Here is a 25,326-nt window from a genome sequence, read left to right on the forward strand (position 1 = left end):
GAGCGCACGAAGAGTAGGTAAGCCTTTGTCTTTCAGATGCCGGAATGCAGCGCGAGGCGTTGGTGACAGCCGATGGACCAGGTAAGTGAAGAGCTGTCACTGAAGACCGTAATGCTAACCTGTTCTTTCTTGTCTTTATAGGTGTTGCTGAAGACTGGATTCAGGATGGTAAGCCTTTTTCCTTAGGCCCAGGATCAGATGCAGAAGACACGATGAGCGTTCTGCTGCAGAGGATGCAGAATAACGCAAAGCAAGATTCATCCATCGGGTATGGTTTAAATAGCCTCCTGTAGTGCTTAGGTGTCTCCTTCCACAGCCACGCCTAGGTAAGAAAAGAGTTCCTGCTTTCCAGAAGAGTTCCAGTGTTCTGAATCTAGGGAGTGGCTCCTGCCCCACCCAACAGGAAAAGTAGTTCCAAACAGAAGAGGATCAGAGGCTCAACTGGCAGGCAAGTAAGCAGCATGGTCTGCTGCAGGTAAGTCCACCCAAGCATTATGAGCCCGGCGCTTCCAGCGCTGGGACTGGGCATATTTATGAGCCTGGTGCCACTGGCGCCAGGACTGGGTCCAAAAGGTCCCAATTGGGACTGGTTGGCACTCGGAACCTGGGTTATGGATCTGCTTCCAAGGGAGTTGGGAAAACCCTGACCTTTTGGAAGCAGAGATCATGACAGGCTTTGAATGTGGTGCTTTCCGACCTCAGTCCCTTGATTCATTGATTGTTGTTTGCTACTATGCACTGACATTATATGTGACTCTGTCCTGTCAGTGATGTCCTGGACTAGTGTCCTCCTAGGTCATTCACCTATGGCAGTTTGAGGCAATTGCAATTGCAATGACACGTGCACAATGATATGTCACATTGCATCATATTGCTTTACTGTGTGACACGTACATGGTGCTTTCACTGTGTCGCTGCTACTAAATTCAGCTGTCCTGTTGCGTGCCACTGGTTGTGATGTAACAGGGAGTCCTGTGATGAGATACAAATGTGGAGTCTGCATCAGTACACCGAGGTGGTGGGTATATGGGTGGGTATGTGGCCAAGTTGTTGTTCAATATTGCACTGGTAGGAGGGTGATGTGGCAGGGCCAGGCTGAGTTGGTGTTGGAATTGAGGGGGTTTGGTGGGTGGTGTCTGGACTTGGGGGGGGGGGCTTTCTGGGATAGTGGTGGAGGTGATGGGGGGTGGGTGGTGTCAGGACTTGAGGGGGCTACCTGGGGTGCTGGCAGAGGTGTGGGGGCTTGTGGATGGTGTCAGGACTTGAGGGGGCTGCATGGGGTAGTGGCAGAAATGAGGGGGCTTAGTGGGTGGTGTCAGGACTTGAGGGGGCTGCCTGGGGTGGTGGCAGAGGTGAGGGGGATTTTGGGGGTGTCAGGGCTTGAGTGGGCTGCCTGGGTTGGTGGCAGAAGTGAGGGGGTTGATGGATGGTGTCAGGACTTGAACGGGCTGCCTGGGGTAGTGGTGAAGGTGAGGGAGGCTGATGGGTGGTGTCTGGACCTGTGGGGCATGAATGGGGTCATGTCAGGTGGTGGAGATGAGGGGGATGGTAGGTGGTGTCAGGACTTGAAGGGGCTGCCTGGGGTAGTGGCAGAGATGAGGGGGGCTGGTGGGTGGTGTCAGGGCTTGAGGGGGCTTCCTGGGGTAGTGTTGGAGGTGAGGGGGGCTGGTGGATGGTGTCAGGACTTGAGGGGGCTGATGTGTAGTTGGGGTATGTGCAAGCACTTTGTGTGCGGTGGGAGTAGGACGGTTCGCAGGGGTGCAGCCATTAGTTATGTGGGACCTCGTCCAGAGTAGCTCGGGGCCAGGCGTTACTTACATGGGACCTTGTGCAGAGTTGCTGGGGTGAAGCCTTTACTTAAGTTGAACTTCGCAACGAGTAGCTGGGGTGCAGCCATTACTTACATGGGACCTTGCACAAAGAGGCTGGGGTGCAGCCATTACTTATGTGGGACCTCGTGGAGAGTAGCTGGGCTGCAGCTGTTATTTACACAATAAGCACTCTGATGCGGTAAGTAGGCGCTTTGCGCAGCGCTGCAATGTCTTGTCTTCGCTGACCTGTGTTTTCTCTTTTTCGTAGGTCACGGTGTACTCCCAGCACGGGTGGGGTCCGGAGCTATGCCGGCAAGGGTGGACTGGCCTATTGGGAACTCTGGAGATTTCCCGGTGGGCCTCTGCACCCTGGGCCTCTTTTGTGTGGTATTTCCAAATGTTCTCATAGGAAAAGCATTGGGCTTGCTGAAAATGTCTAACATGGGGCCACTTTGAACTTCATTCCCAGGGCCTCTTTTGGTCCCCAGTAATTATTTCCAGGGCCTCTTTTAGTTCCCAGTCCACCCCTGTATGCCGGTCGAAAGCAACCAGCCAGGTAAGTCTTTAAGCAATTTGTGGTTGTAATGTCTCTACTACCTCCTTTAATGATGTCTTTCTTCCTTTCTCAGGTCCTTCGATCCGGGCGGCAAACCGTTCCAACGGAGCTGCCCAGGAACTGCGAGCAGTGAAGGATGGAGAGTGCAGGTAGGATTCTGCTGCTAAGGATGTTCTTTGTCTTTCTGCAGGTCTGGATTTTGTCAGGCTCGTGAGAAAGCTGGACAGGGTGAACGTCACGTTGCTGGTAGCAAAGTAACGGAAAGCGTGTTGTCTTGTTTGGGTGTGGTTTAAATAGCCTCTGCAAAGTAGTCCAGGTAAAGTAGTCCCTAGGCCACAACACCCAAAACACTATACCGCATACCTTGGTTCTTAGGAATCAAGCTATGTGGATGCCTCCATGTTGGCTGAAAGCCTAAATAAAGTTGTTCCTTCAGCAGATGTCTTTCAGTGGCTATGAGCCTGGTGCCAAAGGCGCCAGGACTGGCCCCAAGAGGGCCTGAATGGTGGATGCCCGGCCTTATTTGTGATCCCAGTCCTGACTCCACCTGGCCAATGGGCCTGCCAGTGGGGGTAGAGGCTGAGGATGGTGACAGCACTCTCCCCCCCAAGGCCCCTCCCACAGTGTTTCTCCTGTCTGGTCCAGGCTTAGTTGGGAAGTTCTGATGAAACTTCCTGACCAGACGTGGCGCATGGATGTTCTCACTGGGCTCCCAGGATCTATCTTGGGGTCAGAATCCCTTCCAGTCTACGAGATAATATAATTTGGCTCTAGAGTATTTTGAGTCCAGGATGCCTTTGACTTCGAATTCTGGTTCTCCATCAATAAGTATGGGTGTTGGTGGTGTCTTGATTCGTGTACCGGGTTGCATTGTTTTTAAGAGGGATACATGGAATACCGGATGGATTTGTAGATTAGGTGGTAAGTCCAATTTGACGGCTGCCGGGTTGATAATTGCCCGGATGGTATAGGGTCCTAAGAATCGGGGATGGAAGGTCTGTGTTCCTTTGATGGGTACAAATTTGGCGGCTAACCAAACCCTGTCCCCTACTTGATAGTCTGGGGCCTTTTTTGATGTTGGTCGGCAAAGTGCTTTTGTTTTTCCTTAGCATGAATGAGATGTTCTTTCGCCTTTTTGAAAGCCTGCGTGATGGTTGTGTAAAGAGTCTTTACTGCAGGCATTTCCAAGCTGGTAGGAAGATCGAGGTCTACAGTACGTGGATGTCTGCCATACAGGGTGTAAAAAGGTGTTTGTCCCGTGCGGAATTGGTGTATGCGTACTAGGCTTTCCAAAGTAAGTCCTTCCAATCTCTTAATTCATGGTGCAGCATGCACCGTAAATACTGCTCGAGGGTCTAGTTGGTTCTCTCGGATTGGCTGTCAGTTTGGGGGTGGTGACTGGCAGATGGCCGGACGTCAATCTGCGCCATTGCGCAACATTTTCTCCAAAAATTGGATACAAACTGGCTGCCTCGATCAGAGAACAGAACTGATGGGAAACCATGTAGCTTAACAATGTTTTCCAGAAACACTTTTTCTAAGGTGGATGCGTCTGGGAGGCCTTTGAGAGGAATAAAATGTGCCATTTTAGAAAACAAATCCACAACTACAAGAATGGTGTTAAAGCCTTGACTGGGGGCAGATCAGTGATAAAGTCAAGGGAGAGAGTGTGCCATGGAGCGGGAGGGATGTCCAATGGTTGTAGGAGACCCGATGGTTTTTGTTTCTGTGATTTATTTTGAACACAGACACCGCAAGACTGAACATACTGGACAATGCCCTTACGCCAGGTAGGCCACCAAAAGTTATTTTTCACCTTAGCTAAGGTTTTGGCGATCCCAGGGTGTCCTTCGATCAGAGACTCATGATAATCTGAAATGATATGCTGTTGTAACTCCTTCTTGGGTACATATAGCCGGTCTCTAAAAAAGGGTAACTGATCCTTGATGCAATATTGTTCTCCTTGAGTTTGTCATGTGAGGAAGGCATCCGGATTCATTGCCTGTTGAATTTCGTTTCGTAATTCTGCCTGTGTTAAGGTTGTTGTGATACCCAAGAATTTGTCTTCTGGTTTGATGGGTACCGGGTCTGCGGTTGTATATACCGTTTCATCGATGCTCATTCGAGATAAGGCGTCAGCTTTTCCATTCTTGACCCCTGGTTGAAATGTGATAACATAGTCATATTCGGTGAAGAAAAGGGCCCACCGTAATTGGCATGAGGACTGGGCCTTGGCTGTCTTGAGATATTGCAGGTTCCGGTGGTCTGTGATGACTGTAATAGTGTGTCTAGCCCCCAGAAGCGGACTTGATGGCCAGGAGTTCTTTGTCCGTGATGGCGTAATTAATTTCTGGGGGTGAGAACATTTTTGACCAGAAGGCCACAGGATTCAGCTGGCCAGTTTCTGGGTCCCTCTGTGAAAGGACCACTCTCATTGCCATACTGGAAGCATCAGTTTCTACGACATAAGGGAAGTCTGGACGAGGATGCCGCAGGATTGGGGCGGAGGTGAATCTTTGTTTCAGTTCCTGAAAGGCTCTTTCCGCTTCCTTGGTCCAAGCAAACCTTTTATTGCTTTTTCGTAGCAGTACTGTGATCGGGTGCACAACCTGAGAGAAGTCTGGGATAAATCTGCGGTAGAAGTTCGCAAAGCCCAGCATGCTCTGTATCCCTTTCAGAGACGTTGATGATGGCAATTTTAGAATGGCGTCTACCTTATGTACGTCCATTCTGATGCCTCTTGGCGAAAGGATGAAACCAAGAAATTCTACTTTGGTGACATGAAAAAAACATTTATCAAGCTTTGCACATAAACGATGTTGGCGGAGCTTGGTGAGGACTGAACAAACGTTCCTGATATGATCTTGTTTCGAGGCTGAGTACACCAAGATGTCGTCTATGTACACTAAGGCGCAAATGTCAATCAATTCTCTCAAGACGTCATTCATGAAATATTGAAACGCTGCAGGAGCGTTGCACAAGCCGAAAGGCATGACTTGATATTCATACAAGCCATATTTGGTACGGAAAGCGGTTTTCCACTCATCTCCGCTTCTGACCCGGACCAGGTGGTACGCTCCTCGAAGGTCCAATTTGGTATAAATCTGGGCATCTTTGACTTGGTGTAGCATTTCAGGGATTAGGGGCAAGGGGTAGCGGTTCTTCACGGTGATCTGGTTTATTGTGCGGTAATCAATACAGGTCCTCAAGTCCCCTTCTTTTATCAGTACGAAGAACAAAGGACTGGCTGCCGGGGACTTAGATGGGTGGATAAATCCGTTTGCAAGGTACTGGTCCAAATAGGATTTCAAGTGAAGGTTTTCTGGTTTCGGTGAAAGCGTAGACCCTGCCGCAAGGGATTTATGCACCAGGAACAAGGTCAATTTGACAATCATAAGGCCTGTGCGGCGGCAATGTGTTAGCCTGGTCCTTTTGGAATACGTCCTGAAAATTGTGGTATTCATCTGGCAAGGTATTAGTTACTCCTAGGGTAGATACTACTGTTCTGGGAGTCTTGGAGATACAGAAGTCGGGTTCTGGCTCTGGAGAATAGCAGACCGGGGAGCAGTCGCCAGCGAAGGTTAAATTCCGTGCCCACCAGTCTATCAAAGGATTGTGAGCAACTAACCATGGGATCCCTAGTATTAACCGGAACTGAGGTGCCTTAATGAGATCGAATGAAATACACTCCCGATGTCCATCCTGGCACAGCAAGGTTACTCCAGCTGTGCACTGGGTTACTGGTCCAGAGGCGATTTTTGTCCCATCCACGATAGTTACCTTATCCCTGGTAGACTTAGAACACAAAGGAAGCCCCATCTCTGCTGCCAACTCTAGATCAATATAATTCCCACCTGCTCCGCTGTCGATGTACGCTTCTACGGCATGCATCTTTGAAGACTGTTGGTGGTTTATTAAGATCACGGGTATTGCAAAGTGCGAGGTCAGTGGCTCTGTCTTCTCACTTGAAAAATGGACCTCTATGGTTGCAGAGCTTGGTAGTTTCCGATTCCTTAACTTCATCCTTTTCTGTGGCCCTGACTGTTCTCCTTGGGGGTTTTACTGGGCATTCCTTTAGGAAATGTCCTGGTTTTCCACAATAAAAACAAAGTTACTGTTGTCTTCTTTTATCCCGCTCTTGTTTTGTTAATGGAGGTCATATGCCTCCGATCTGCATGGGTTCTACAGCGTTTTCTGGCGCCCGTGGTGCGTTGTCCCTGGATCGAAAATAAACTGCTCGCGAGTCTGCTTTGGACCGGTCTGCTTTTCAGTCCTGCAACTGGTGGTCTAGCTGCACGACCAGATTCATGAATTCGGTACAGTCTCTGGGGGGATGAACTACCTGGGCTAAAAAGTCCTTTAATTCACCTCACAAGCCTCGATGTAATAACGTGGTTCTTTTGTTTTCTGGCCACCTGGTTTCGGCAACCAGTCCATTGAAGGTAGCAATTTATGTTAACAAGTCCTGATTCCCCTGCCGGAGGGATAATAGTTTGTTATCAACTGCTTGTCCCTGGGTATGGCGAGCAAAACGTTTTTCCATCTCTCTCTTGAACGCCCCGTAGTCATGTAAGAATGGATCATCATGGGTCACCAACGGTACCGACCAATCCGCTGCGCTTCCACTCAAGTATGATAGGACGAAAGCTACCCGAGCTTGGTCATTTGGAAATGCTCCAGGGCGACAAAGGAAATTAAGGTGACACTGATTTATGAATGCTGCATACTTTCGGGGGTCGCCTGAAAACCTTTCTGGTGGTGCCAGGGGAACTGTTCCAGGTAACGTGATTTGTACTAGTGGAGTAAAAGATGAGGAGGTGGGATTTTGCATAGGTGGATTCCCTCCAGGCAGAGGAGTCTGTACTGCCTGTGATTGCAAGACCTGTCTACCGATCTCCTCAGTGCGATCCTTGGTCATTATCGGTCTCTTGTCGGGTGGAATGAACCTCGGCACGAAGGTCCCCCAACAATTGGGCCAATTGGTTGATTTCCGATGTCTCCATGGCACCCAGGTGGATTATTTATGGGAGGCTTCGCGTTCTGTTAAACTCACCTGGTATCCACGGGGACGCCACCCAGCCAGTTGGTCGCTGGTGCCCTTCTCAGTGATTCCCTGGTGTGGTTCTCGGTAGAAATTCTGCCTGGAAATGAATACTGTGTTTAGGACTGGATGACCAAGGTACGTTTCCCCCCACCTCCCGTGAGATTTCAGCACCTTCGGGTTCTCTTCTCAACTTGTTGTCGAAGTTGGTGGGCTCTCCGTCCTGCTTTCTGGGCAGGGGCGCGTTGTCTTTCGTGGGCGTGTGTGGTCCAGTTACTTCATTGACAGTGGCCCAAGTAATGTCTTTCAGGTAGGTCTTATTGCGGTTTATGGTGTTGTTATTCTTGCATGCCTTTTCTCTGTTCGATAATGTCTCTTTTTATCTCCCTTAGGTGCGCGGAGTGTCCGCTTGGTGAACTGGGCAGTCTGGTCCTCGCCGGTAAATGATGGCGCACAATAAGCGCTATGATGCAGTAAGTAGGCGCTTTGCGCAGCACTGCGATGTCTTGCCTTCGCTGACCTGTGTTTTCTCTTTTTTGTAGGTTGCGGTGTGCTCCCAGTGCGGGTGGAGTTCCGGAGCTATGCCAGTTAAAAAGCACCCAGCCAGGTAAGTCTTTAAGCAATTCGTGGTTGTAATGTCTCTACTACCTTCTTTAATGATGTCTTTCTTCCTTTCTCAGGTCCTTCGATCCGGGCGCCTGTCTGGCCTTATTTGCGATCCGAGTCCTGACTCCACCTGGCCAATGGGTCTGCCAGTGGGGGTCAGGGCTGAGGGTCGTGACAGGTGCAGCCATTACTTACGTGGGACCTCACACAGAGTAGCTGGGGTGCAGCCTTTACATACGTGGGACCTCGCACATAGTAGCTGGAGTGCAGCCGTTACTTACATGGAACCTGGCGCAGAATAGCTCGGGTGCAGCCGTTACTTACGTGCAACCTTGCGCAAATTAGCTGGGGTGCTGGATGTGGTGTCAGAGGTGGACACAGATCTTTTCAGAAAGTTTGGACTTCGGCTATGTTTTTGGTTTGCGTGGGGGCGTGTTGGGACCGTTCCTCACGCAGCTTAATTCCCTTCGCGTGTCAGCTAGAAATGCATGTTTGAATCCATGAATAAGCAGAGCACACATATTTACTTATGCGTACAGGTTTGGGCAGTGTCGTTCTTGGCGTGCAGACCTTGCGGGATTAATGCGTTCTTTTCCATGAATCGGGGCCTATATCATTAACTTTCGCTCAACACAGTTCATGAGTAAGATAAGTTACAGATCAACATTTCTAGTACTAAAAAAAATACAGCATGCTGTTCTCTAACAGTTTTGGAGGAAACTCTCCCTTTTTTGAGGGCAGCAAGTAAGAACACTGATACTGCATTAAAGGTATTGGGGGGATGAACATAGTTTCATGACAATAAGATCCTCTCTCGTAGAATTGATCGCCTGCAAAATGAGTAATGGCTTCAACGATTTAGTGGGCAGAAGAGGATGACATGCACTTCATCTTCCACTAGGGTGGGACATACTGGACAATTTGAAGACAGTGGGCCTCATTACGACCCAGGCGGTAAATTACCGCCTGGGTCGTACCTTTACCACCATGGCGTAAACTATGTTTACGCCATGGTGGTTGGCGGACTTACCGCCCCATTCCGAGGTTGGCGGGGCGGTAAGTCCCCAATCCCCATTTACCCTTCCCCATTCCCATTTTTGCCCCATAGGGCATAATGGGAGTGGGGAAGGCGTTAATTACGCCACCGTAAATTACGGTGGCGTAATTAACAACAAGGTCCCTTAGCGCCATGGATTTTAACACCTGCTAAAAGCAGGTGTTAAATCCTCCATGGCGCTAAGGGACCTCGGAATAAGGCGGTAAGGGTCGGCGCTGTTTACGCCGCCGTAAACCCCTTACCGCCTGGGTCCTAATGAGGCCCAGTCCCTTTCCCCAGGGTCTTGTAAATTTTGCAAGAGGAAGGATGCCCAATCAAAGGTTTGTGAGCAAGCAGTTCTACTTTTTCCTGCTGGGTAGTCAAGATAAGGCGACATGGCCATGTCGGATTTCACCACCATATAATTGGCAAATAATCTTATCTCATAGCAGATATCCAGTCATGTCCCCAGTACGCAGTCATGGAATTTCATCTTTAACAATTTTTTCAATTGAGGATATATACTTTGACGACCATGCCACAAGGACTCAAGATCTAAGATCGCAAAAAGCTGCTTGACATGCTTCAACCGGTACATATTTTGCAACTTCCATAGATAAGACCTCTATTAGACTGCCTCCGTATGACATAAATTCCACTTGAAATTTGTATTCAATCACATATTAAGCAATACTTCAGAATGTTCGTTTGTAGACATTTAGAATTTACCTTAAGTAAATGAAATCATTTTACCATAATACCCTTCCTGCTGTGTAGTGGGCACTGCCTGCACTCATGCCTTGTTAAACCTTCAAAATGCCTGAGGCCTGGCCTCTATGCCATGGCACTGTCTGTAAAGGAGTGCCATCTAGTGAGTGTAAAAAAAAACTAGCTGTGTTGATTTTTTTTAATACTAAAGTGATGCAGGTGAACTATCTCAGAAATAGGGTTCTGCTAAACACAACCCTTGTTCGTTAATTTCCATGTCAAAAGCATAATGTACACCTATATCTGGCTGCATCAGTATACTGATCTGAAACACCTGCTCTCCAGTGGCACAGAACAGGTTCAGAGGTTTACAGGTGCCATGTTTGGCAGTTGCTGTGACAGCAGAGTCACTTCAATTAAGAGGTTGCAATTAAATCTGCACCTCTGTGCCAAATCCATGATAATTATGATAAACTACCAACCTGGTTGAAAGGATAATCTGACAATATAGGCAGCCATACCTAGGTTTTGGTATGGTGGCTGGTACTTCACATAATTATTACAGTCACCTCTGATTTTTAACATGCCAGTGTCACACCTGTGAGCTCAAACCAGCTACGGGAGGCTATGCCCATTTCAGGCCCCTGCCTCTCTGAATTCCAGTGAATAAGACAGAAATCGGGATACATGCCTATGTGGACTAACTAGGCCCTTGACATCCCTGCGATCACTCAGCTTGAGATGCTCTGAGTGCTTGGCTTTATAGAGACAATTCTATAACAAATGCCTGCTTGACACTTGTGGGTGGCACAACAGCGAGCCATTGAAGCTGCAGGTTGGAGAAAAGGGTAGAGTTAGGACAGTCAGAGAGCACAAGTGAGTTTGAGAAAGGATTCCTCCACTTTAATTTACTGTTGTGTTTTCTCTCCTTCCTGTCCCCTCCATGTCCTGTGCAAGTAGGCCCACTGGGTGTGACATCAATAGGCAACGGTAATTTGTCTCAAGGATGGGGATTGAGCCCCTCAAAGCAGAGATGGTCTTCCACTCCTTCTTTGATTCATTCCTGGACTTCAAGAAGAATACATTTTGACCTTTTCTGGAAGAGTTGACCTTTCCAAATACTCTACCAGTGAGGTAAAGAAGCTGTGCTTCAAGTCAGAGGCAACCTCTGCTGCCTAGCCATCCTCAGGGCACATTGGGGTGACTTTTGCTGAGGACCAAGGGCTAATAGAAAACCAAAGACTGAAAAGCACCCATTGCCCTATTGACCCCTGCAGTGGGACTCACAGCATCCACAGGGCCAAAGCATCCTGGTCTCCTGTTTTTCATTGCTCAAACCAAATTGGATTGCATTTGAATCACGTTCGCCACTTTCGAACATCCATCAACAGCATGTGCTGACTTTGGCACTCACCTTCGAACTTAGAACTACTTTTGCCGCATCATCGAACCGTCTCAACACTGCAACGCCCCAGCAGGGCCCTGTCACCTGTCCGGATGCAGCACCAGGGCAATTTGAACCACATCATCAAACACAGCATCAAACCACCAAGATTTTGCATCGCACCTCGACTTCAATTTCTGGATCATCCTGTCACATTCACCCAAACTAGTGGAATTCGTGATTTCAAGCCACACTTAATCGTGGTGATCGACTGACCTGCATTGCTTGTGGCCACCTTCGAACTGCACACTGCATCACTAGGAACCACATGACTCTGACTCATAGCCTCTGATCAGCGTGACTTGACTCACTCTAACCCGGCTTGACCCGCATCTAAAGCATCCCGAAGCCTGTTTTGACCCCATGAGACTGCGTAAGCATTGGTGTCACGTTCTGATAAGAGACTATGTCCCCCCTGTTCCACATTTGGAAACCTGGAGACTGTTGAAGTCCTGTTTGCACCTTTTTCCTGAAGAATCATATCCTTTCAAGTGATGCCATTGCATGTCTTACTGTTTGCTCCCTGACAAAGTATCCAGATATGATATGATAGGTTTTAGTTATTGACATTCTTTTATTTTGGAATGGGTGTATCATTGCTGTTTGGGCTGCTGCTATCTCACATTAATACCCCATCTGAAAATATAGCCTTCCCCCAGCCTATGTTACCACAAAAAGCAAAGGAGGCATATCTCTTGGCTGTTCCTGTTTTGCCATTATGATTGGGATCATGAACTGTTTGTAGAAGTTTGAAGCTGAGTAGGCAGCTCAGCATCTACTCATCCTTATAGTCGTGCAGAACAGAGGTCATTTTGTCACAGAGTCATCCTATGTGCTGTGATTACAGAGTATGGCCTGCATGCCCTGCAGGCACGGTGGCCCTACCTGTGGCATGAACGAGGCACGACATGCAGCTACAGTGCCCGGGGCATAGCCAAAGACAAAGACATGGTATGTATTTCGATGTAAAATGACAGTCACACTTCAAAGATAAAAAATAAAGCAATACAAAGGTTTGCAAGTTACCAGACCGTATTACAAAATAATTATTGTCCATATGCATGATATATAATGTCAGAAGAGCCATAAATCCCTTACCGCTATGCTAATTGGGGAAAATGTCTGAGCTCCTTTTACCGCTCTTCAGTAATATTTCCATCTGATGGTCAGCTTTTCCAATTTTTGCAAATTATATCAGTGATTGAAAGGGGAGAGCTCTCTAAGGGTTGGCAGTGTCACTCAAAAATAGGTAAGTGTTGGGAGACTCAATCATGGCTTCTCACGAGCACATGAAATGACTGGCAAAAGTCTGGGCCATGTTCGCTATGACTCCTTTAGCACCCAAATCGCTCATGAAGATGCACTAGTCTCCAGGAACTGGAGGTGAGGGGCAAACTATGCCAACAGGGGCTACCTGCTGTCAGACACCTGATGTCAGCTCTTCTGGGCACATGAAAGCCACCCATCCATGAAGTGAGCCCAAATCAATAGGCTAGGTTCTTTTGTGATTGTTAACAGATTTATGTGACCAGGCAAAGTCCAGCACAAGTGTGAGTCACCTATGTCATATGTAAATGTAATGCTGGATTCCTGCACCTTCTCCATAACAAGATCAATTCATTTGGGTCCACCCTATGTTGGGTTTGGGTTTACAGATTAACGGCATGGGCATTGGGCAAGATGTGTCTAGAGTGGGCATTTCTAAATCAGATCTGAGATGTCTGAGGCTCCTCATGTGGCCAGATGCATATCCCACATCAGTGAACTTGACTAAGGCTCTATGAAGAACATATTTGTCTATTCTTTGAACATATTTGGTTTAAGATTGAGGTCTGTTTTATGAAGTGAGCGTACCTATTGTCTGATTATCCTGGCACAGCTCAGGGAATACTGCATTACCTGACATGTACCAGTCAAGGAGTAAGGCAGGGAACCTGCAGCAAGCATTTGACGTTACAGCTTCACTGGGTGGCTTTACAATTCTCTAACATGAAACCCTAGTTCTCTGTGGATTTATCATGTTATTGTTATTATAAAGGTGCTATCAAGTTAAATGAAACCAGTGCTACTTATATTCGCTGGCACCTACATAATCATCGTTATCAAAAGAAAGGATTGCCCAATGTACTTTTGTTTCATGATGTCTGTTTGGGTTTTGGTTATACCTTAAGCAAGTGGGTATCACCTTAAGACTTATATGGTTTTACCCAGTGGCCCTCATTACAACTCAGGCGTTAAGGGTTTAACGGCGCCGTAGGTGCCGTTAAACCCTTAACGCCTGATTGCAAGTGTCCCTTTGCGGGTTGGTGTTTAACGCCTGCTTTTAGCAGGCGTTAAAAATCCAACCCGCAAAGGGACTTTGGAGCTAATTACGGCACCGTAATTTACGGTGCCGTAATTAGCGCTTTCCCCATTCCCATTATGCCCTATGGGGGCAAAAATGGGAATGGGGAAGGGGCCATGGTGAATGGGGAATTACCGCCCGCCAACCTTGGAATGGGGCGGTAATTCCGCCATCCACCATGGCAGAGTCGGTGAGTTACCGGCATGGACCATGGTGCTAATAGCACCATGGTGCACCGCCAGGGTCATAATGAGGGCCTGAGAGCCCAAAAGAAGGACACTTATCTGCAAAACGGAATGCACTTCATGGCCATTTGCACGACACAAAGGGCCTTCTACAGCCTGGGCACCAGCTTTCTGGCAGCCAAGCATAACTGTTAACACCCCAAGCAGTCTCCTTTTAAATGGGGCAGTGCAGGAGATGGACACGTACAAGGGAGGTGTCGTGCGTGTATGCCTTCTTTTCCCTCTCTGCCCCATTTTGATGCAGTGACGAGGTGGAGGAGGGGCATGGGGTGGAGCTATGATGCCCGCCGTGCTGGCCTCCTCCGTCTCGTCAGTGTACTCAGTTTTACGCTTGGATGAGATTTTCATGCAGCCGTAAAATGAATGGATCCCTGTGGAGTCCACCTTGGTTTTGCACCCCATTAAGACCAGGCAGATTGCACAGGAATACATCAATAAATCCCGCCTGCCAGGCTCATTTTCAAGAGGCATTTATTTCTTCACAAGATGGAGAGAGCAACTAAGAGTAAATATGAATGCTGGCTGTTTTACTCTTTAGTGTTGCCCTACACATTGTTAACATTTAGTTAACGTTGGTGGTCCCCGGGGACACACTTGACATTTCTTAAAAAATGCACTTAACTTATGCATACAAAAACAAATGGACAGGCTGCTTCTTATTGGATAAAGGGATCAACATTCTAGAACACAGGGCCAATGGGACGCAACAGAGGATCCCCTCTTCTTCAGGGAATGACTGGCAATGTATGCTTGTCCTCTGTAACGCCCTCAGCTCAGTGTTACTTTGGTTACATTTCACTCCATGCCTGAAAGCCACTGCGTCAAAATGTGGGCTGGACAGGAAACCTTAAGAAAACATCGCATACTGTCCCATTATGGTGCTGCGTGTACCACTTGCCTTTCAATATCATTAATTGTGCATGTAGGCCGGTGATGCCCTCCCTGCTTAGCCATATTGGAAAGGCACCAGCCACTTGACTCCTCGTTCAGGTGTATTTGATGGTTTCCCCTATACTGTGTTAGGATGTGATTTAGTTTATGATATGTCCTTAGAGTTACACAAGATGCCATTTGCGCATGTTCTATTCTTCAACCTTTTACACAGATTGTCCAATTTCCTTTTCTCAGTTTTGAAAAAGGGAGGTGCATAACGCGCCCACACATTTCCTTGCCATCCTTGCACATCATGTGTTTACTTCCGTCATTCATCTAGCCTTCTACAAACTTATATTACAAGCCACAGGGATATCTTCCAATCTTCAGGGTCAAAACCTTCCATTTCCCTGATGTTTTGGGAACCCACTAAGAGTGCGACTTCTACTCGGTCATGCTCAGTAAGGTCAGCCACCACGACGCTTGTGTCCACCGGATTGCCACCCCCTCTGCTGTTCAGAGAACAGATGCCCTTCAAGGTGGTATACCACCACCCAGGATCATGAGGATACAGATCCTCATTTAGAGTTTGGTAGTATCACCTGCAGTAATACTGCTACCGCATGTGGAATGCATGTGGTAACGGGAAGGGTCTGCATGATTTAGAGTCATGTAGACCCCTCAGTTATTGCCCTTTTCGGAGTCCCATAGTACTCCACAGCGATCTGTAATTACTATATGCAGTAATTACCGCATGTGGTATTAGTGGTTGCAGTGAGGGATTTATCTGGGGGAAATGTCCTCCACCCAAACCCAGGCAGTTTGTAGAGAGTTTAATTTTGAAACCCTGAGTATGGCGGTTTGGTAAAAGCTTTCATATTTGTACTTTTCACTGCAGCAACAGACTCATAATGAGGCCCTTAGTCTCTATTTTAGGAGCACGTTATTCTCCACGCATCTTCTAGGGTTATTTCTGGCACCAGTATTTTGCAGGTTCAATTCATATTCTAGCCTTACCGTGTTCTTATACCAGTGCAGGTATGAATCGCTGGCGTGCAGATTTCAGGGAGCAGCCTATCCTCATGAGAACAGTTGGTTATCGGCAACACATATGGCCTCTTAGGGGGTGCCATATTCTTACAGGTTTACTGTCAATGTATTCTACTTGCCACATGTTTGCATTGCACGCCCCCGATGTTCGCACCACATTGTTTCTTCACATCATTCTTTGGGAAAAGCTTTGGCCTGCATGTGTCCAGTCAAATGTCTGCATACCTCGATTCTATCTGGCACAACCCTGTGTGGACCAGAATTTAAGTTACACCTTGTCCAGGTACTTCTCTTCATAGCTCGTGCTAAAGAGGCACTGACTGTGCTGGCTGTTTTATAGCTGTTTTTTTTTATAAATGGTCCAAGATGTGCTTACAATTCTATGCATAATGTAGCGTGCAATCGCCAGGGCATGGTTAATTGTATTTTATGTTCCCCTTTACAGGAGTTGATTTTCACATGAAAACGTTGGTTGTTGATGGAGATCCTACAGTGCTGCAGCTATGGGACACTGCAGGGCAAGAGAGGTAAGTATCATTTCAAATACTACATATGTGGAAAATGTATAGAAGACACAACCGTTCACCCTATCAATATGTATTACTACTACAAAAGCCACTGCTCAAGAAATTAAATGTTTCCCACAAGAGCAGGTTTGTCTTCACGTTCAATGCAGTGCTCACTAACTAATCACAGTAATGTTGTTTATTTTTTTATTTATTTATTGACGTTAAGTCATACCCTACTGCCATAAATGGTGCTTAAAAGCAGTTGCGTAACAGAAATTGTGCTCCCCCCTGCAAGCCATGCTGAGAGACCCCCACGTCCCCAAAGCTCGGCGACAAAAGCACACGCCGTGCCACACTCCGTGCCAGCCTGGTCCACCATGCATGCACAATGCACATGATCATGCTGCTGCAGGGGCACGATGCACACTGTACGAGGTGAAAGATGCAACTATGCATTTTAATGAAACTGGAAATCGTTCACCTAGCGTAGAAACAAGAGGGCAGTCTCTGGCTCTGGAGTCCTGACACCCAAATGTACAAGGCAACTCTGTGCGTGGCCAGGAATATCACACTGGGTAAGTATACCATAAGAAAACATCCTGAACCTCCCTACAACATCGAACTGCTCCCTCCCTCTCCACACACTCTCAGGCCCTGATTCATGGAATTATTTGTGCGTAAAACATGGATTTGCGTGCCATTCTGCCTGCAAATCCCCATTCATCAAACTGGGATTTGCAGGCAGAATGGCACGCAAATCCATGTTTTACGCGCAAATAATTCCATGAATCAGGGCTTCAGTGTCTTATCTGAGGGTTTCCTTCAATCCCCACAAAAGTACCCCATCTCGTGCACCATCCCCACATTCTCCATGTGTCTTTTCCAGGTGGATGGACCCCTGACACGCCCCTTGCTGCCTCCTACCTCAAATCTCTGGGCCACAGCAATTCTTCTCCCTCATTGCTCCCCTTCTCTGCACATCCTCTGCTGTGCTCTTACCCTGCCTTCTGCCTCATCTTGCTGCGGTGCCCCTGCCCACACTCATGCCAGGCCCACCGTCCTCGATGTCAACATGCCAGCCACCAGCATTCTTCTGGCCGACTTTGTTGCATGTTACCCAAAGGACACGGACATTTCAACCGCAATGAATTCACGTATATGGAAAAATTGGTTCATTTATATTGGTCAAAATATACCGTAACCTGTATCGCCATTGGTTCTTTGATCTCGCTGGATTGGATTCACGATGTGCAATCAAAAGTAGCCTTTTGTATCAAGCAGCATTTTATCAAATCAAACTTGCAACCAAGTTCTTTCATGGAAGATACCGCTTCGCCCAAATTGGGCACAATTTGCATCCAATATTAGAATAATCAGTACTGAAGTGGTATTGATTATTCATGCCTTATATTTTTAGTGTGCCTAACATGGGAAAACTATGAACTAAGCGTGTTATTAGATGTGGATCTTCCAGTTTTACCAGAGTTCACATTTTGCACAAAATTTTTTTTAAAACACTTATGTATTATTAGGTCCTCTACACACGATCTGAAAAGTTGAACAGCCTACTTGGTGTGATATTTCCAGACTCCCCAAGCAGTTTAAACCCCTATTCGTTCTTTGCAGCACAAAACATGAAACTTCGAGAGGATAGCCCAGGGGTAACGTGCTCGCCTTGAAAGCAAGACGACATGCTGCAACACAGGTTCGATTCCTGATTCCGCACTTAGAACTGTCTGGGTATTAAGCGCGTTATAAATAACATATCATATCAGGCATTTCAATATTCTGTTTCTTGTTACAGTTTACTATTTCGAAATGTCTGTCAGCTTTTGCAAGGGCAACAGCACACCGATGACTGTTATGCACGTACCCCACTTGCAATCGCTTACCTTGTCACTTGTCATCTGGTTTGACTGGGTAGAAAGAACCTCATATTACCTCCTCGGGGAGAACACCGATAACATATTTGGCCTCAAATTGCCGTTTAGCATCTGTTGGTGGGCCAAGCTTCACAAATGAGAGCATTTGAAGCGTAGGGCCCCTAATGAGAAGCACACCCCTAAATATACAGGCAGGGTGAAGCATTGTTGTACCTCCCGAACTGTGCGTGCATACTTGTGAGTCACATGATGGGTAAAATGCTTTTAGTAGCTAAAGGCGAGGCACCAGAAAATCAGGTGGTATGCAGGCATCATGGTACGATGAAAGCCCATGTGCGATGCCGGCCACTGTGTCTCTCACACAGAAGGCCACTTATTTTTGCCCCCATTCACCCACACCGTGAATGTACCACCCCCCCCCCCCAAACTGGACAGATGCTACATGCATACCCAGTTCCCTGGACCGCACTTTCGTCTGATATAGCAACATCTGCTCCCTAGCAGGCCCCTTTCCTCTGCCCAACACAATGAACATAGAAAAGGGACTCCTCTCTTTTTGAGAAGCTAGTTTTGTTTGGAGTTCGTTTATATATTCTTTTTGGTAATTGTATATCACCTACTCTGCTACCAAACAATGTACCTGCAGAAAAGTGCTATGTATAAACACAAATGGACCATCGGTATGGTGCAGGGATAGAGCTCAGTGCCTCCAAGTAGGTGAAGTAATAACTGGCCAGAATAGCCACTAATAAAGAGCATAATGGAATGTTCGCACCCTGGTAAGGGTGCCCAGTCAATCAGGTGACTGGAACAGTGGCCTTGAATACACAGTGTAAAACCCACTGTTTCCAGCTACCTGAGGCCCTTCCCGGTTGGTGCCATCTTTTTTTAATGTGGGGGCGGTTCAGAGAGCCTCTACCTGTTGCCTCCCCACCTCCTCATCCTCTTCCCCACCCCCAAGACAAAACACACCCTTCCCCCACACCGCCCTCACTTACTTGCTGGAACAGAGATTTGTGCTCCAGTACCGGCGCTCCTCCCACCCGAAGCCTCCATGGAAATGGAAAAGCCATCTTTTTGTTGGAGGCAGTGGAACTAATGTGTCAAAGCTCATATCCTGACTTTGCCATCAGACTTTGCTAGGATACTGAAAGGACATTTTATCTCGCTGTATAGTGATGGGCTGTCTTCATTGAAAAGGTTTCACTTTTCACCTTCTGGTAGGATTCTTTTGCCCATTGTACGTTCTTTCTTTCATGAAGGCTATTTCACTGGAAGGGGCCATATACCAGCAAGAGATGACCTAATTGCACAGCCCTCCGGTGAGATTATTTTCAGGTCAGCTTACCTGAAACAAAAACGTTCATTTTGTTATTTTTTTATTTCATATGTTCTTCTTCACACAATGAATAAACAACTTCAAACCTTTGTCAAATGAAATTATAAGCAGCTGATGTGATCACAGTTTCTTTGTAGGTGTATTTAAATCTTTAAATACAGTAGTAGAACTCAGTCACATGTCAGTTAGGATAATTGTACTTGTAGACTTCTGTTTATGAGGCAGAAACTAAAACCACAATCATACTCCTTTTGCATAACATATTTCTATAAGGATTAAAAACAAATATTGTCAGGTTGGTTTATCATTTGATGTTATAATTGTCAAGTCAAGTTTACAAAACAGGGTAATATTTTGGTTATTGAAAGTCAAAAATTCACAAATAAGTATTAAGAATCAATGGGGTTAAGAGCTAAAAATTGCAGACTCGCTTCAAATCCCATCTTAACCACTTCTCGAAAGTGTGCTAGACATGCACATTATTTAACCACATAGTCCAGCCTGTCAACCCTGCAAGTCACTAAACATTTCAGTATTGTCTGTCCTTAAGAGCAATAAGGTAGTCCACTCTTCAATAAACTCTCTCTCATGGATTAAATGGTTTCAGCCTGGCTTTATATGTAATAACAGAAGCCATGTATATATTACACACCACAAAATCATTTGATTCTTGGCTCACTCATGGCAACACCAAAACCCTGGCCCTCTTTCATTCTCAGTCTATGGTCGGATATGTGCACCGCCCTCATAGCTTCCAATCCATACCCTTTATCTATGGTTTGTTATATGTACCTTTTCAGTGTTTCCAATCTGCCCCTGTATCCATGCTTGAACACGTGCACATTTGGTGAGACTGCGATTCGGAGTTCTGTATCATTTCTGATGTATTGTCATGATGCCTACCCTCGGGCACCCAGACCAAGTCCAGCAACCCCCGAAGCAGGCATCAAGTTATTCTAAGTAAGCCCAACAACCCCTGCTAGGGGCTATTTGGGTGCAGTCTTGGTGCCAATGGCGCCAGGCTCATATAGAGAGTCAGTCCTGGCGCCATAGGCGCCAGGCTCATAGATTAAAACTTACCTGAGCAGACCATACTGCAAACTCACCTGATGCAGACCATGCTGCAAGAGCTCCAAGCCAAAAGAGGCTTGGAAGGGACTACTTTACCTAGGGACTATTTTTTTACTCGGGTGGGGCTGGGGAGGAATACTTACCTGGGACTACTTTGGGGGCTATTTAAACCACGCCCAAAGAGCAGCACACGCTTCACGTTATTCTGCATCCAGCAGCGTAACGCTCACCATGCCTGCAAGTCTGCATCCAGTCTTCTGCCACACCCGCCTCGAGTCTGGAGCTCCTAGAAAAGGGGAGAAAGAAGGAGAAAAGGTTAGAACAAGAGCAATACCTTTGATCCTTACCGAATTCCCGATCCATCGCGCCTTCGAGCTGGAAGAAAGAAGTTATTTTATGCGCGTCGCCTCGCCTGCTGCAGCGCCGTGCTGAACTCACCGGCCTTCGCAGCATCTTCACATTCCACCGCATCCTTCTGCAAGTTCCCGCCGCACTCCGGCACCTAAGGGGAAGACAAGAACAGCAAGGTGAGCCAAGGGAATACACAGAGGCAATATTAGTTACCCCCCATAGACTTACCTGATTTTACCACCGGGAGTACTATTCCTCTTCACGGGTTGGCGCAGCTTCCACTGCATCCTCGCCGAACCCCTGCCCCTAAGGGGAAACAAAAGGACAGCAAGGTGAAACAAAGGGACAAACAAGGGGAAACCTCCTCACCACAATAGACTTACCTGATTTTACCACCGGAGGCATTATTCCCCGAGACGTCATACTTTCTCTCAGCGCCTGAATAAGAGAGAAAGCAACAGGTTTCATATTGACATTATTTTATCGAACTGTGTTGGATAATACAAATCCTTACCTGAATATTACCGGTTGCCACGAGGGACTCTTCACTAGGGTCAAGCTGCAACCTGCAAGGAATCGGACAAGAGTGAAAGTCAGACATTTGAACTCTTACGAACTACATACTTACGGCGTCTTGCCGGGAATCTCAGAGTCAATATTGTTCTGGAACTCACCAATTCCTTCGAGCCAGTGAAGCAACTGGTTATCTACGCACCCCTGCGCTCAATGCAGGATGGAGAGCTCATCTTTCCAAACCATCAGGTGGGACTATAAGAGGGGACATCAAAGGTGTTCAGTGGGGAGAACAGCGGGAGTGGGGGGGGTTGACGCTCAACTCCATGGGTGGTTAATTCCCTTTCTCCATTTGCAGAAGAATATTCCTACGGGCCAAGCAAACAAAGCTAGGTGGGCCAGTCCAGTCCGTCATCTTGGCACTACGCGTCACATTGGTGGAGACCGCAGCTGTCCAGTTCAGATCGACGCCCCTGTGGGAGCCAGGTGAGCGTAACAGAACGCAAAGCCTACCCACAAATTCCCACCCGGGCATTATGGAAACCTCAGAAACTGACCAATTGGCCATTTACTAGGGGAACTGAGGGCTGAAGTGCATTCCGCCAGTCAAGAAACCAATGCCCTTAGGAGAGAACTGATTTTGTCACAGGAGCAACCTGATGACCTTGCTAGGCAACTACTGCAAAGCCAGGCTGGACAAGCACCACTACCAGGTCCCAGGGGAAATCCAGCTCCTGTGTCATCGAGTAACCCTGTGCAAATAAACCTAGCAGGAAATATTCCATTAGCTCCGCCCGAACGCTTTGCCGGAGATCCCAAAAGGTTTGCCGTGTTTATGAACCAATGCCATTGCACCTTTTATGCAGACCTGGAGCCTTCCCAAACGATCAAGCCAAGGTAGCCTTTGTATTGTCATATCTCAGCGGCAGTGCAGCTGATTGGTCAATTCCTCTAGTTACTCAGGATGACCCAATTCTTCAGGATTTTCAGGGCTTTTAAATGAGCATGGAAAGACTATTTGCCCAGCACTCCCAAGGACAGGTCCTGGATAACAAACTTTTGTCCATACGACAGGGTAAATAGGACCTTCTATCCTACATCGTGACCTTTAATAGGTTGATAGTGGAAACAGAATGGCCTGAGGTAAAACGAATCACGTTATTTCATCGAGGGCCTCAAGGAGAACTCAAGGATGTCTTGGCTCAAGTCGTGAACCCACCTCAAGACTGCGCTGAAGATATAGATTTAGTGGTCCAGTTAGATCAGAGACTTCAGAACAGAAAGGTTGATCGAGCCAAGTTTGAGGATCAGGTGTTGGTCAAAATCCACGCTAACCCCAAAGGAGCAGATGCTTCAGAACCCATGCAAATCGGAGGAGTTAAAGGACCCTTAACCCAGAAGGAAAGAGAAAGGAGACGGCAGATGCAATTATGTCTATATTGTGGAACTTCTGGGCATTTTCTACAGGATTGCCCTGTAAAACCACCCAAGAAGGTGGTAGGAGCTGCTGATAAAAGCCATATGGAGTCAGACTCAGGGAAACGACCACGCCCGACAAGCGTAGAGGTCCACTTGCCGAGCTTGAAGAAGGATACTCAGATGTCACATTTCATCATACCAATGGTCCTCGTAGATCCAAGGCAGCCATCGCGTATGCACGCAGTAAGGGCATACATTGATAGCGGGGCCATAGGAAACTATGTGGACTACGAATTGGCTTCCAGGCTGAATCTACCTCTCTGCCAAAAAACCACTTCAGATGTCATCACCACAGTCAATGGAACTGAAATTGCCTCTGGGCCTGTAACTCATTCCACCGCAGAGATGACACTATTGGGTCAGGATGGGCATCAAGAGACTATTGTGTTTGATCTAATTAAAGCCCCACAGTTCCAAATAATGCTGGGGATACCTTGGTTGGAAACAAATAATCTTTGTATTGATTGGCGAGAGAAGAGAATAACCTTCCCGGATTGTACACAAACCTGTTACCCAAAGAAAAATCTGAACGCAGGCCTGGCCACAGTAACCACAGTAGTCGTGCAACTACCTCCAGAATACCAAGAATTCCAGGATGTCTTCCAAAAAGAACAGGCAAACACCTTACCACCTCACAGATTGTACGATTGTCAAATAAATCTCATACCCAGTGCATAACCCCCTTGTAGCAGGATCTACGCCCTTACGGAACCTGAGAACCTTCACCTACGACAATACTTAGACCAGTACCTTGCTAATGGCTTCATTCGCCCATCCAAGTCCCCTGCATCTTCAGCTTTGTTCTTCGTGCCCAAAAAGGAAGGTGACCTCAGAACGTGCATAGACTACCGCGCATTGAACCAGATAACTGTTAAGAACCGATATCCATTGCCTCTGATCCCTGAACTACTAGACCAAGTGAAGGACGCTTGCATATACACTAAGTTAGATCTCCGGGGGGCATACCATCTGGTACGTGTAAAAGAGGGCGACGAATGGAAGACTGCTTTTCGCACTAAGTATGGGTTATTCGAATACCAGGTGATGCCTTTCGGGTTGTGCAATGCACCAGCAGCCTTCCAATACTTCATGAACGATGTCCTTAGTGAACTCATTGACGTTTGTGTTGTCGTATATATCGATGATATTCTAGTATACTCCTCTTCAGAATCTGACCATGTGAAGCACGTCCAAGCAGTCCATGAGCAATTGCGCCAGCACAAACTATATGCAAAACTGGAAAAATGCATTTTTCATGCCACAGAAGTTGAATTCCTTGGGTTTATCCTGACCCCAAGAGGAGTCCGAATGGACTCACAAAAGGTGAATGCAATCCTTAATTGCCATCACCAAGTTCAGTTAAAGGAGTACAAAGCATGCTCGCCTTTGCCAATTTCTACCGCAGATTCATCCCGGATTCTTCATATGTTGTACATCCCATAACAGCACTCTTGCGAAAAAATAAACGCTTTATTTGGACTGAAGAAGCTGAAAATGCCTTCCAAGAGCTGAAAGCGAAATTCACGTCTGCACCTGTATTAAAGCACCGGCGCCCTGAACGTCCATACATAGTGGAAACTGATGCATCCAGTCTAGCCATGGGAGCTGTCCTGTCCCAAAAGGACCCTGAAACTGGCCAGCTTCACCCAGTAGCATTTTGGTCCAGAAAGTTCTCGGCACCCGAGTTAAACTATGCGGTTACCGACAAGGAGTTATTAGCCATTAAATCCGCCTTCAAGGCTTGGCGGCACTATCTTCTCGGTGCCAGGCATACCATTACTGTGATCACCGATCACCGGAACTTACAGTATTTAAAGACAGCCAAGGCCCAATCGTCACACCAACTCCGATGGGCATTGTTCTTTGCCGAGTTCGATTTCGTGATAACCTATCGACCAGGTTGTAAGAATGGTAAAGCAGACGCCTTATCACGAATAGGGATGGGAGAGGCAGAAGTGAACCCAGAACCAGTACCTATAATTTCCGAACAAAGGATTCTTGGCATGACTACTCTACAGACACTAGAGGACATTCAGGTAAAGATCCAACAACTCTTTGATCCTACAGCCCTGCAGGACTGGGTAAAGAAAGGCCCGGACTACTCTGTCACCAATGACCTGCCTTATTACCAAGGGCGGCTATTTCTGCCACATAAGGAACTACAAGAGCTAGTCATTTCCCGTTATCATGATACCCTAATGGAGGGGCACCCAGGTATTGCAAAAACTGAAGCTAAAATTAAGAGACAATTCTGGTGGCCCACCTGGTGAAAGGATATTAAATCATTTTGTGATGTCTTGTGTCATTTGCTCCCAAAACAAAAGTCAAAAGAAAAAACCAGCTGGACTCTTACAACCTTTAGACATTCCGCCTACACCATGGCACACCTTATCGTTAGACTTTTTTACTGATCTACCCCCATGCAATGGATTTAACACCATTCTAGTTAGGGTGGATCTTTTCTCCA

The 25,326-nt window shown here is 47.0% G+C and overlaps 1 protein-coding gene across 1 annotated transcript in view; it reads left to right on the plus strand.

The window, feature by feature from the left end:
- Positions 1-25,326, plus strand: part of RASEF (RAS and EF-hand domain containing) — a 706,663-nt gene that overhangs the window by 547,472 nt on the left and 133,865 nt on the right. Inside the window, exon 13 of the mRNA XM_069625884.1 lies at positions 16,160-16,241. Coding sequence (XP_069481985.1) covers positions 16,160-16,241 — 82 coding nt within the window. The remainder of the gene's footprint in view (positions 1-16,159; positions 16,242-25,326) is intronic.

Source organism: Ambystoma mexicanum, chromosome 6p (genome assembly GCF_040938575.1).
Source record: "Ambystoma mexicanum isolate Mex_15411 chromosome 6p, UKY_AmexF1_1, whole genome shotgun sequence".
Classification (NCBI taxonomy): Eukaryota; Metazoa; Chordata; class Amphibia; order Caudata; family Ambystomatidae; genus Ambystoma; species Ambystoma mexicanum.